The sequence below is a fragment of the Cibotium barometz genome, chromosome 49 (assembly GCF_041138505.1).
Source record: "Cibotium barometz isolate CiBa-2024 chromosome 49, ASM4113850v1, whole genome shotgun sequence".
NCBI lineage: Eukaryota > Viridiplantae > Streptophyta > Polypodiopsida > Cyatheales > Cibotiaceae > Cibotium > Cibotium barometz.
Window position 1 is genome coordinate 11,523,572 of NC_141094.1, and position 14,400 is coordinate 11,537,971.

General features: G+C 43.4%; 1 protein-coding gene across 1 annotated transcript; it reads left to right on the forward strand.

Moving 5' to 3' along the window:
- Positions 1 to 1,451: 1,451 nt before the first annotated feature.
- LOC147610291 (G-type lectin S-receptor-like serine/threonine-protein kinase SD2-5) lies at positions 1,452 to 4,301 on the forward strand. The gene has a single exon (XM_086786433.1). The coding sequence runs from the start codon at positions 1,559 to 1,561 to the stop codon at positions 4,172 to 4,174; it is 2,616 nt and encodes an 871-aa protein (XP_086642559.1). The 5' UTR covers positions 1,452 to 1,558; the 3' UTR covers positions 4,175 to 4,301.
- The last annotated feature ends 10,099 nt before the right edge of the window (positions 4,302 to 14,400 follow it).

Consider the following 14,400-nt stretch of genomic DNA (forward strand, 5'->3'; position numbering starts at 1 on the left):
ACACTCACACAAACTCTAGAAGAGAACACACAAGATGAGAGGATGAAAATTGTTATTCTTCTTCTTCAACAAAAGAGGTCTACAAAGGAGATAAAGTGACTAATACACATACTAGACTATATACAAGCGGTCCATAATGTGAACACGCTAAAGTGGAGTGGGTAGATGTGGACTAGTGGGTGTAGTCCAGTTGTAGAATCTCTGGCATAGATATGTCGATGCCAGCTACCAAACCCACCAGATGTGAATGTCGAATGGTCACCTAGGTGCTTTGTGAGTGTCAGCTAATGTTGAGCTTGACATCTCAACAAATGATAGTGGCATTCATGAGGTGAAGATGGTCCCGAAGAGAAAGTTTGAAAAAAGGATATTCATGAGCTTGACATCTCAACAAATGATAGTGGCATTCATGAGGTGAAGATGGTTCCGAAGAGAAAGTTTGAAAAAAGGATTTGCGTGAGCTACGATACGTCATGGGCATTATTGTAGTTGCCATCAATAATAATGACTTGATTCACAGGGGACAATGATGGTGGGATTCATGAGGTGAAGATGCTCCTCACGAGGAATTTCAAAATAAAGGATGTCATGGGTGAGCTGTTGTGATACTTCATGGGGTATAGAGGTGATAGGATAAGATGATGGGATTTGAGTGTATTTTTGAGAAGCAACCCTACCAAAGGCTAGCACACACGTACTATACACACCATTTCTTCTAAACTAACCGTGGTCCAAAAGCTGTAGTTGATGAGATGTTGGTCTCTCTTAAACCTTTAAAAAAGCATATATATATTTGCATTAAGGGAGGCATGTGTACGAGTCATGTGTGTTCATTACATGTGTGTGCATGCATATGCTATGTGGATGTGTATTCTATGTATGTGTACGCACATGTGTGTGCATGATATGCTATGTGGATGTGTATTCTATGTATATGTGTGTGTTCTATGTATGTGTGCATGTTTTATATGCGTGTGTGTGTGTTCTATGTGCATATGCATGTGTCATAGATGCAAACACGTGTAGAGTGCTTTACATCGGTCGCAATAACCGACCCGTCAAAAAAAGAAGAGTTTCACAGAGTTACCACGTAGCAAGAATTTGGAGGTTCCCGGAAAGGGAGGAGGAGGTTTGGGTAAAATTTGAGTTTGAAGGTCTCAAAAGACGTGCAAAGCGCGGGTTTACCCACTAGTGCAAAATAGAGTCTATTTTCTTAAGCATTGTTGCCACTTGCAAAAGTCTAGGTGGTGCGTCAATTTCAGTCTCTCTTGAAAAGACTTGATTGCTGACTCCTGGACCGTTCGGCTGATTGTTGTCTCCTGGACCTTTAGGCACAATAATGTATTTCAAAGCCGGACGTTGGAACTAGTCAACATCTTAGAGAGAGTATGTGTTAGCTGATTCTCGAAGGTCAAGCTAGTTTTGATATATTTATTTAGATTACTTTTCTCAAAGTCAAGCTGGTCTATGGCCTTACGTTAGGGTAGGTCTACAGTCAGATATATATATATATGTCTGTGTGTCTGTAGTTCGATTAATCTCTGCTTGCTTCGCCAACATGGCTTCGCCATTCTGGCACTGGCTTCTGTTAGATTTACTCCTTTCCTCGATGCTGCCTGCTGTTATTAGTGATGATTCCGAGTCCTCAGTACCCTCTAGTATCCCTCTGGGCACTTATCTCACTCCTGTGAACTCCAAAAACGAAGTTCTTGTCTCTCCCAATCGCATGTTTCGTCTCAATGTTGAAACCTGGCGGGGTTCCCCCGGCTCTTACTGTATGGCTGGTGTAAGCAACGGTAAGATTGACCCTGGTTCCATGCTATGGGCCGCCCATAACGCCCAGCCTCTTGCGGCAACCACTTGTCGGCTCTACTTGTCTGCAGACGGAGATTTACTGTTCCAATATGATGGCAACGTCAACACGGCCTGGCAAACCCACACAGCACGAATGGGTGTCCACAACCTTACCCTCCAAGACTCTGGGAACCTTGTTTTGCAAAACAAGCAAGGCGCCACTGTATGGCAAAGCTTCGACCAGAGCCCAGTGTTTCAATTCTACTCAGGAATGAATTTTACAGTTAACACCACTCTCTACAGTGAGTCCTCTGTCCCGGGCGGCAAAGCCGACTTAAGTGTCCCAGGCAGCTATGGTATGGAGCTCAACAACAAGGGCACTCTGATTCTTTTCACTAACCGTAATGATTCCACTTCAAGGTTTGTGTACTGGAGCTACAGCCTAGCGGCTAATACAGAGGCCGTTGCCTATGTGACTGTTGAGGATGGATTAACGTTCTATGATAAGCATGCAACAGTTCTTGGGTCTATTACTCCTACTCGTGTCCCACCATCTAATCGCACTTTGAGAGATGCTTTGATAGATCCTCTCTCAGCAAACTTGCTAGCATATTACCGGACTGAACATAATTGGACACTTTTTTACAACTCTTCCATAAGTGCTTGCGAGTATCCCGAACAGTGTGGGGATTTTAGTGTTTGCGACATGGCCACGGGATCGTGCAGCTGCCCACAAGGTTTCCAACAAAGTGGCCCTGATTGCCAGCCTCTCAAAGCTCTGCCCTCTTATGCATCAAATTGCACACAAACCATGGTCGATTCCAGCCTTTACACCTTTGTTCCTGTAAATGTCTCCTTTCAACCTCAGCTCTCTGCTCTTCCAGCTCACTCATCTGAGGTTTGCGGTTCCTTGTGCGTGGAGAATTGCAGTTGCAAGGCGGCGCTGTATGACCCGGCCACCGGTTCCTGTTCTCTTTTCTCAGTTCTGCAAACTGTGCCTACAAGGGCGAACAGCAGCCAGTTGATGCTGCTCAAGGTTCTGAGAGAGAGGCATTCTTCCAGAACGCACGAGGTGATAGGAGTTGTCTGTGCAGCCATTGGTGCAAGCTTGTGCTTAATCATGGTGTTGTGTAATTGTTGGTGCAAATTAAGAAGGGGTAGAAGAAGATCAGAAGCTGCAAGTGAAGAGATTTTTCTGCAGGCGCTTCCAAGGCTTCCTCCCAGGTTCACTTACAAGGAGCTGGAGATGGCCACCAAGGAATTCTCCACAAAGCTCGGCTCTGGAGGGTTTGGGGCGGTATATGAAGGTGTGATGCCGTCTGGTGTGAAGCTAGCTGTGAAGAAGCTAGAAGAGGGCCATGGCCAAAGCTCGGCTCAATTCAGGGCGGAGGTGGCCACCATAGGCAGCGTGTCACACATGAATCTGGTGACTCTCAAGGGCTTCTGCATCGAGGGTGAGTCCAGGATGCTAGTGTATGAGCATATGGCAAATGGGTCCTTGGATAGGTGGCTGTTCGGCGTTAATCCGGGGAGAGACCAGGCGCAGCTGGATTGGGAGCAGAGGTGCAGGATAGCTCTGGATACGGCAAAGGGGCTTGCCTACTTGCATCACGAGTGCGCAGAGCGCATCGTGCATTGCGATGTGAAGCCAGAGAACATCCTGCTGGATGAGGAGTTCAACGCCAAACTGGCGGACTTTGGCCTTGCTAAGCTGGTCGGGCGGGACCACCAGAGCTTCGCCATGACCACCCTCAAAGGAACGAGAGGCTACCTGGCGCCGGAGTGGCTGCAGGACGCCACCATCACAGCCAAGTCGGACGTCTACAGCTACGGTGTCGTCTTGCTGGAGCTCATCAGCGGCAGGCGCTCCCTCGATGCCGACTACGGCTACCTGCCCACGATAGCCTTCCGAATAGTAACCACGTCATCAAATGCAGCAAACTCCATCCCCGCTATATCATTGGATGCAGCCAATCCGACCCCTGCTGCTTCAGTCCAGGGTGGCAGCGGCACCCTTCTGTACGAGCATAATTCCAGCATGGCTGCCCTGCTGGACCACCGCCTCCTCTCAGCCGTGCCAGCCGCCAGCCTGGAGCGCATGGTTTTGATCGGGCTCTGGTGTGTCCAGCCACACCCCACCGCCCGGCCGCCCATGTCTTTCGTCGTCAAAATGCTGGAGGGCGTGGCGGATATCCCTCCGCCGCCTCTTCAGAGCCCTTCATCCGACGACCAGTCGTCCTTTTTGGAGGCCTACGAACGGCTCAAATTAACAGTATCGAGGTCTTCTTCCACCTTTGATCATTTCGAAGATCCACAATCACAAACAACAACGGAGGGATCTGTTCCGCCCACCTCGCCATCCTCATGGCTTCTTGCATGAAGAAATACGTGTGACAACTGGCATCAAATATTTCTATTTTAAATATGTTTTTAATTAACTAAGCGATGCAAGCCAAAAGGCGCATCGAACATGTATAAAGCAAATAGCCACGCCTAATAAAACACACCGATTCAGTTCTCTGTCTGTGTACGCGCTTCACAGCGCTGTTCTCTTAACTCTCTGTGTAATTCAAAATTCTACATGGTATCTCGCTGAGAGGTGCGCAGACCCTCCACGAATTGCCACAGCGCTCCCTTCCCTCTGGTGTTGCTGATCCGGACAGCCTCATCCGATGGCGCAAGGGAACCGCTCCTACAAGATTGACAGGCTGACGGATACCAATTTTCAACCCTGGAAGACGAAAATGATTATGATCCTACAAACACAGGATCTGATGGCTATTGTTGATGGCACCTCTGTGTGCCCCGCTCCTGCTGACCCTACACACGCAGATTGGAAGGCGAAGGACCTCAAGGCAAGGCTCGAAATGTTACTCCACATGGAAGATGCGCAGACCCAGGCGGTACGAACCCTCACCACAGCAAAGTCAATCTGGGATTATTTGATTGCTACATACGAACGGAAGAACAAAGCCTCTCAGGTAAATTTGTATAAAAAATTAAATTCATTGCATATGGAGGAAGATGGTGAGGCCGATAAATTCATTCGCCTTTGGCGTTTGGCTATGGATGACCTCATCATCTCTGGTCTTGTCCTCCCTGATGACTTTCAAGCTGTATTGCTGCTCGCTGCCTTGCCTCCCAGTTGGCAACCCTTCATTACTACCAAAACCAATGTTCCTAACCTCACATTGCCCATTCTTATCCCTTCAATCCTTGAGGAATATGAGATGCGCCGCACTGTAGTTCCCAGTACCTCTTCATCATCTACCAGCATCGCCATGTTCTCACGCAATATGCCCTCACGAGGACGCCCAAATGGCTCCTCCTTTTCCAGGACTTCATCCTCATCAAACTGGCGACCCAAGTCTTCATCCTCAAGATTTCAGCGACAAAACAATACTAGACACCCTTTTCGCTTTACTAAACCATACTGTAATAGCTGCAAAGTCACTGGTCATGATGACAGGACTTGCTGGAAGCAACATGGGCGTTCACGAAAGACCCATGCAAACTATGTCTCTAATTCCGCCTCGGATGAGGAATCCGACTTGGAAACCTTCGAGACATCTACCCAATCCTCAGAGGAGGATATACTCTTATGCCTAATGGCCACATCAATCATCTTACATCAGTTCTATGTTAAAAGAATTTGGCTTATCTGACATCAAACCCGCTGTCACACCTCTCCCTGTTACATGTAAATTTTCACTAAAAGATTGCCCAACCAATGTGCATGAACAAGAATACATGTCACAATTTCCATTCCGGTCTCTCATTGGCAAATTACGGTACTTAGTTACTGGAACAAGACCAGATATTTGTTATGCATGCAACCTCTTATCCCGCTTTATGCATAATCCCAGCATGGCGCATTGGAAATCACTCATTCGTGTTGTACGCTACCTCAAGCATACTACTAATTATGGGATCCAATTTTCTTCTCAATCTACGAGTCAACCCATTCCTCTTCTTGGATGGTCTGACTCCGATTGGGGGGGGGAAACAGATACCCGCAGATCTACTGCTGGATTTGTGTTTACTCTCGCAGGGGGCGCCATCACTTGGCAATCCAAAAGGCAAACTTCAGTGACACTCTCAACAGCTGAAGCGGAGTTTGTAGCTGTGGCATTAGCTGCCAAAGAAGGACTATGGCTACAATCAGTCATTGAAGAACTCAGGCTAATTCCTAAACCATCTTTAAAAATTTTTTGTGATAACATGTCATGTATTTTCTTAGCCAGCAATCCAAAGCATTCAGAAAAGACAAAGCATGTGGATTTGAAGTACCATTTTACACGCGAATTGGTGGAATCGAAGAAACTTGAATTAGAGCATACATCAACACAAACAATGTGGGCTGACTTCCTAACGAAAGCTCTACCAGCTGATAAACACAAAGAATGTTCAGAACATGTTGGCTTACTCAGAGCTCTCACAGAAGAGGATGCCCTTGTCAAGGGGGCGTGAAGAAATACGTGTGACAACTGGCATCAAATATTTCTATTTTAAATATGTTTTTAATTAACTAAGCGATGCAAGCCAAAAGGCGCATCGAACATGTATAAAGCAAATAGCCACGCCTAATAAAACACACCGATTCAGTTCTCTGTCTGTGTACGCGCTTCACAGCGCTGTTCTCTTAACTCTCTGTGTAATTCAAAATTCTACATTGCACCCCATGCTCGATGAATCTAATGCCAGCTCATGAGGTTAGTATAGGCTACATATGTCTTGTTATGCTACTGTGTCCTGTGTCTTGTTAGGCAGGACAGTTCAATCTTCCTCTCTCTCTCTCTCTGTGCATGCTGGCAGTGGACAAATGAAATACAAGAGATAGGGAGCATAGGCGCACATCATAGCCACGTGAAGAGGAGAGAGACTAGAGAGAGAGGACTTGCACAAGTGCGTAGGGTGTACACAATTATAGTACACGACTATGCATGCGACTACAGTCGTGCGCTGCTAATATGCGGCTATAGCCACATGTATACCCGTGAGTAGAGTCGCGTATTGGGAAAGAAATCTAAAGAGCATTCAGAGAGCTAAAAATATTCTGATATCATAGAAGAAGAAGAAGCATAAATGCATTGTAATAATATAATTAAATATGGACTGAATCAAGATTGGCAAATTGAGCAATTATTTAATGAATTAGGGTGAGCTTGGCCCAATATCTCTTACATCTTCCTTCAAATCCATACATGCTAACTGGTCTATCTCAAGATCCATATGTCCCATTGCAAGATCAACCAAAAGACCTATCCCACTAGCAATGGACTCAACATCATTATCATTATGCTCGAAATTATTTCCATCCTCATTATCTTGGGTAAAGAAACCTTCATCTTAATTAGTTGGTGGTATCTCGGGTTCTTTATCTTGTACTTAATCCTCTGCATGTTCATTTTTTACTGCCACTTCGTCCATGAGCTCTTCAATATCTCCCTATCTTGAAAAATGCCCTTTGAATGAAGAGGGACTTGTATGACATACCACCATTTCTTCTCATTTATATCCGCGTGAAACACAACCTTGTAAGAAAAAACACATCGAGTGTAAATTAACATGCATAAATATGATATAATAAAAGGTTATGGTTATAATTTACTTGTCACGATGGTGAGGTAGCACAAATGTGTCCCTCTCTGTTTGTAATTTTTTTTAGAATTGATAACCATAAATCGATTTGGATGCCTTTTCACGGTTGCTTGAGCGCCTCCACACACATCCTTGAACCTTTCCTCCCTAGTGGGATTTATGGGTGATGCACATTGACAACCTTACAAATATCCAAAGCATGTAACATGGCTCTAAGGCCTTGTCTTACGAATAGCCCATATTATGCCACATACCACTACCTCAAAAGCTAATGGATGCTCAGCCTATTTGCATGCCCTTTTTGCACTCTTCAATGGATTCACTTAATGGGTCCACTGTAAAAGTCACATATTCTGGGCCCTTATGTCTTCAACTCTTTGCTGATGACACTAATGTTCTTCTTCGAAATGAAGTTCAGACGGCAGCCCACTTAATGGCCTGCCTGGATACTTTCTGTTTAGCCAGTGGATCTCAAATAAACCATGCCAAGACCAGTTTCAGAGTCTTTGAAGGTGTGCCCCCTCCCGCAATTCTGTCCGCAGGTTGTAAGGCTATTCTGGAAGGGGTTGTGTTGAGGCTTCTTGGCATTCCCATGGGGTTTAACATCTCAGTCAAACAGAGAGGGGAATGTGTTGCTTAAGCTCAAAAACTAGGTTATGAAATGGAGTCATATAAACACGGGTGTTGCTTCTCGAGCCTTTGTACTCAACCATTTCATCATCCCCTCAGTAGTATATTTTCTTGCTTGCTGGAGGCCCTCCAAAACCCGACTTCACTCACTGAACTCTATCATGGGTAACTACCTATGGGGTGGTTCACTTGACAGAAAGAGGATCTGCAAGGTAGCCTTTTCAGGTATGCTGTATGGATAAAGAATAGGGGGGTTTGGGTATAATCAACATTGGATTGCTGGCTGAAAAGCTAGCAGCAAAATGGATTCAAACGGCCATCTTATCCAATGATGTATGGGCAGACCTGCTCAAAAGGGATGTGGGAAAATTTTGGCTGAAAGACAAAAGGGCTTGGAAGGGGTTCTCCCTCAATGAGGCTCTTTTCTCAAAGGCCCACTTTCACCAACAGGCAGCAAGCTCTGTCACAGAATGTGGGAGTCATGGATGGGTTATAAGAAGCTCTTTTCCTTTCAGATGTTTACCAAGAGGGGTCGGTATGCGTATGCAACTGATTCAGTTTGGTTTGGACACCTGGTGAAGCCGATTGCCAATGATCAAGTTTAGATTGGCCTCTCTTGTTTCAAAGCTGGAGTAAAGGTTTGGGGAGATCTATGTGACTCATCTGGTATGTTAAACAGAGTTCAAATCAGTAATAAGTTCACCTTGCCAAAAGGGGCAGAGTTGAGCTGATTGAGCAAAGATGTAATGCACTGAAGGTTGCCATTCCACCGGGGATTAAATGTGATTACAAAGAATTTGCTAAAGCCTTTCGGTGGGGGTCTGCTATTAAGCTTGTCAAGCTACCTAACTCATATAATGCAAGCAACTTGGTTCTCAAACTCAACAAAAGGTGGTCCTTGTCCTGGAAAAACATCAATGGGCTTTTCGCTTCAAATTAATCTGGGCCTTTGCTCAAGAAAGGAAGCATGCAATTCTGGCTTGGTTGGTAATTCACAAAGCAAACTGGACTCAAGAGAAGGCTCTGAAGCTGGGTCGTGGGAATTGTATTTGTCCCCGGTGTAAAGCAAAGCTAGAGACTATCCCGCATCTCTTTTACTCCTGCCCAGACACTAAACAGTTCTTGAGTGTACTGAATGAGGCCTTTGTGAAGATTAGAAGTTCCCCACTCAGCTGGAAAGAAGTGCTTTTGGGGGAATGTCATCATCTACCCTCTTCCATTGGAGGCTTTCCAGCAGCCGGTAGAGGCAAGATCTTGAGGAGATTACTTCATAGAAGATGGAGATAAGGCCTAGGTGAATGTAAACGTACTGTCAATTTCTTGATTTGTGCTGGCGCTGCGACGGCATTGCCCACGAAGGAGATTTCTGCTGTTTTTTGCTACGCAGGCTGCCGTACAGCCATACGGCGCCTGTGAGCAACTATTGGAGATGGGCTCTTACGGCTTTGGTAGTCCAATGTATGAGGACTCCACAGCTGCAATATAAGCTCAAACCATCCACGCATGCGTCGGGAATCGACGAAAAACCAGTCGCCTCTTTCTTCCTTTTCCTCAAGCTTCCATTAAAGCTTGAGTTTTTTGGTTTCTTGCTCAATCATCTTAATCCCTTCCACTAATCACTCAAGTGTGAGAGTGCATTAGTATTGCTGGTCCTAATCTTGATTTTGAAGTGTTTTCTATCTACATGAGGTAGCCATAAACCTCATACCCGTCAAGCTTCAACATCGACATCAAGTTTTAAGCTTTCAAAGTGATTAAAGTGTGCTTTTAAGCACTAATTGTATTGTTTAACACTAATCACTTTGTTAATCCAGTAAAGGGAGGTTATTCTTAAAGTGTTTTTAAACACTCATAGTGTTATTAAACACTAATGGTGAGTTAATCACCAAAATAAGTGTTATTTTACACTAAAAATGTGCTTTTTAGCACTAATTGTGTTTTATACACACAAATGGTGATATTAATCATCAACTAAAGTGTTGCTAAACACTAAGGTGGTCTTAATCATCAAAGGAGGAGGTCATCTACATTACGGAGGCTCTTCTTCATCAACATGGAGGCCGGGCACACACCATAAGTGCTACATTTCAAGCCTTCATCAACAACCACTTCTTCCAAAGAGGAATGGTGCAACCATGAATCAATTGCCTTCACCTCATAAGCTAAAGAGGTTGAAGAATTCTGGTTTTTTATCATAAAACTCAGATTTTTGAGTGTTCTTAAAGTTGGGCACATGTACATTAAGTGCTCATCTTCAATGTTTATGTGTGTTACCCTTGAGGCCCTTGTTTGTAAGAGGCATAGGCAAGCCATAAGCCGTATGCTCTCGTTTCCCAAGCCCAAGGCACTTCATTCCGCTGCATATTCTGATTTTTCATCGTATAAGATGAGTTGTAATAATGAGCATAGAATCCCTAAATGCTCTACCTTATTGGTTGTCATGATTTTAAGCATTTTTTGGCATTACTTTTGTAAGAGGCATTGGCAACATTATGAGCCATGTCCTCTCCTTCTTAAGCCAAAGATGATAAAACCTACTTGTTTGAGTATTTACCTCAACAATTTACTCACTTTCACTAAGCTTGAATCTTCAAACCCTAATGGGTATCTTGTAACTAACATGCATAAAAGCTATTGTAATTGTGGAGTAGACACTGCCCTTGACCAATGCATAAGGCAAGTGGTAAGACCCTCCCTTTCCCTTCCCCATTTAAATCTACCTCACTACTCATGGAGGAGATATACTATTCAAGGGAGCATCAAGCATGTTGGAGGACCATCTAAAAGCAAACCACTTAAGCAATGGTGGCAGCCTGCTTATGATCATTGTGTGAGAATGGTCAAGGTGGAAAGCATATGGTGGAAGCAATGGCATGTATCTCTCAAGCATGTCATCTACAAGAAGTCAAGCAAACACAAAGAGTGGGGTGCACCATCATCGAGGTGTACATCTTCATCGACAACAATAAAGACTTAGATGGCATCAATGTAATAGCCTCTAAGGCTCTAGGAACACTTTTGTAAATCCTAGATAACCACACCTATATTCAAGCCTTGTACGCCTAATGTTATAAAGGCATCTTATGTCCAATACCACCTATTCCATCCTTCCATAGTTGTTATTGAGGGGGGTATTAAGAGACTAAGGTTGAGTAGAAGGGTGAGAGAAGGGTGTGAGTGTGAATGGACTTGAGGTCCACTTGTTCACCTATTTAAAGGTGAGGCCATGAGGCATTTTGCATGAGAGCAAGGCCTAGTTGTATGTATAAGCAACTTAATAAGCAAGAGTTCTTTCTTGTATTTTGTGAGTCCCTCTCCTCCACACACTTGATCTATCATGAGCACCACGTTTCTTATCACGATCTCTATATTTTCCAGTTTTAAGGGCTTCTGGTGTGTAGCTAAATCCCTTATCTAGCTTTTTAGCAGTCTTCAGGGTCCCCCCATGGACCTTCCTCATGGGGCGTTGTAATCTCACCTTTTTTTAATATATTCTACTGTTTTTACTATATTTAAAAAAAAGATTTCTCATGGTTTAAATAGTGTAGATTATGGCGAGTTATAGCCATTTTTGATGTAGCAACATGGTGTGGCCATTGCTAAGTTATTGTCTAGCCATCAATGCTAAGGTTAGCAATTAACAAGTCTTTAACTAGCCATCAATGCTAAGGTTGGCAATTAAGAAGGCATTAACTCAGCCATTAATGCTAAGGTATTGTCTCGCCATCAATGCTAAGGTATTGTCTCGCCATCAATGCTAAGGTTAGCCATCAATGTTAAGGTTGGAAATTAAGAAGTCGTTAACTCATCATAGCAGTGGGATTGATCGCTTAACTCATGACACACACACACTCCATCCATTACTGCCGTCATTATTGTGTGATGATTGATTTACTGGAGTCATTACTCATACACACTTCCTTCACATTGGGGAGCCTTAAGGATCTGGGACCTCGTGTTTGGTGTGATATTCACGGGCTTGTGTAGCTGGGGATCTACCACGTGGCCGACCTAGAAGGTGCTGCATGGCAGGCTCCCTGTGTAAGAAATAGTAGATGAGTGTCAGCACTGCTGAAATTTGAAGCCTTGAGGGCCACTATCTATTTTGAAAATTTCTCTCAGTTTCACAAATAAAGTCAACCTGTTTATGGCCTTCAAATTGAAAATTAGGACAACCTTTCAAATTTCAACCTTCCCAAACCAACCTTTCGGTGGGTTGGTGGGTTGATTGCTGTCCCCTCTCCAGTATAAAAAAAAGTTTCAAAAATTTTCCTTATTAAGAAAAAGAAAAACCTTCTTTTTAAACTAATTCTACTCTCTCCCCTCCTCTCTCTCACTGTGCCCCCTAAAAAAGACTTAAAATTTTCCCCATTAAAAAAAAAGCAAAAACTTTTTTTTAACTAATTCTACGCTCTCTCTCTCTCTCTCTCTCTCTCTATGCACGCTAATTTATACACACACACACACACACACACACACAACATCAGCAACGACAACCAGCATATAGGTTCTCTCTCTCTCTCTCTCCCCCCTCTTTCCCCTTAAAAAAGGCTCTTTTTTATTTTTTCCATTTAAAAGATAATAAAATACCTTTTAAAAAAAACTAATTCTACTATTTTTGTCTCTCTCTATGTTTCTCTCTAACTCTCTATAATTCTCTCTCTCTCTCTCTTTATATTTCTCTCTCTAACTCTCTCTCTCTCTCTCTCTCTCTCTCTATATATATATATATATATATATATATATATATCACTCTAACCCGCTAACTCTCTCTAACTTGGTAATTCTCTCTCTCTCTCTCTATGTGTGTGTGTGTGTGTGTGTGTTTGTATGTATGTTTGTGTATGTGTATGTGTATGTGTATGTGTGTGTGTGTGTGTGTGCATGTGTAATGTACATCTACATACATACATACATACATACATACATACATACATATATATATATATATATATATATATATATATATATATATAGAGAGAGAGAGAGAGAGAGAGAGGGAAGGAGAGGGGAAAGGAGAGAGAGTGGGAGAGGGAGGGTGGATAAGAGAGAGAGTGAGAGGGGGAAGAGGGTGGGAAATTGAGAGAGAGAGGGGGGGGGGAGCTAAGTTGGCCTAGAGAGGGGAGAAAGTGGGTTTTGCTGAGAGGTGGTGGTGGAGGCTATAGGAGGTAGTGGTGGGTTGGGGCGGCTGAAGGTAGTGGTGGAGGAATCGGAGAGAGAATGTCCACATTCTTAAGAGAGAAGGGTTGCTAGTAAAAGCTCCTTCCACCAAGCTCCCTCAAAAAATACACTCAAATCCCATCATGTTATCCTATCACCTCTTTACCCATGAAGTATCACGCATGACATCCTTTATTTTGAAATTCCTCTTGAGGAGAATCTTCACCTCATGAATCCCACCATCATTGTTCCTTGTGAGACAATCAAGTCATTATTATTGATGGCAACTACAATAATGCCCATGAAGTAACGTAGCTCACCCAAATCCTTCATTTCAAACTTTCTCTTCAAGACCATCTTCACCTCATGAATGCCGCTATCATTTGTTGAGATGTCAAGCTCAACATGATTTGACACTCACAAGGCACCTACGTGACCATTCGACATTCACATCACTAGTGGGTTTGGTAGCTGGCACCGACATATCTTTGCCAGAGATTGTACAGTTGGACTACACCCACTCTAGTCCACATCTACCCACTCCACTTTAGCGTGTTCACATTATGGACCGCTTGTATATACTCTAGTATGTGTGTTAGTCACTTTATCTCCTTTTGTAGACCTCTTTTGTTGAAGAAGAAGAAGAATAATTTTCAGCCTCTCATCTTGTGTTCTCTTATAGAGTTTGTGTGAGTATATGTGCTTTCATGCTAAGACATTGAGTGATAAGTAAGAGAAGCATAGGAAGCGGTGCAAGGGTAAGAGCTTCATCTAAAAAAGACTTAAAATTTTTCCCATTACAAAAAAAAAAACAAAAACCTTTTTTTAACTAATTCTACTCTCTCTCTCTCTCTCTCTCTCTCTCTCTCTCTCTCTCCCCCCCCTCTCCCTCCCTCTCTCTCTCTCTCTCTCTCTTTCCCCCTCTCTTTCCCCTTAAAAAAGGCTCTTTTTTATTTTTTCCATTTAAAAGATAACAAAATACCTTTAAAAAAAACTAATTCTACTATTTTTGTCTTCTCTATGTTTCTCTCTCTCTCTCTCTCTCTCTCTCTCTCTCTCTCGCTCTCTCTCTCTTGTAACCTCTCCCTTTCTCTTTCTCTCTCTAACTATATATATATATATATATATATCACTCTCTCTCACTAACTCTCACTAACTCTCTCTCTCTCTCTATATATATATATATACATATGTGTGTGTGTATGTGTGTGTGTA

Bases quoted from the DNA above. Each gene is read 5' to 3' on its own strand.
- LOC147610291 (XM_086786433.1), top strand. From the start codon at position 1,559: ATGGCTTCGCCATTCTGGCACTGGCTTCTGTTAGATTTACTCCTTTCC.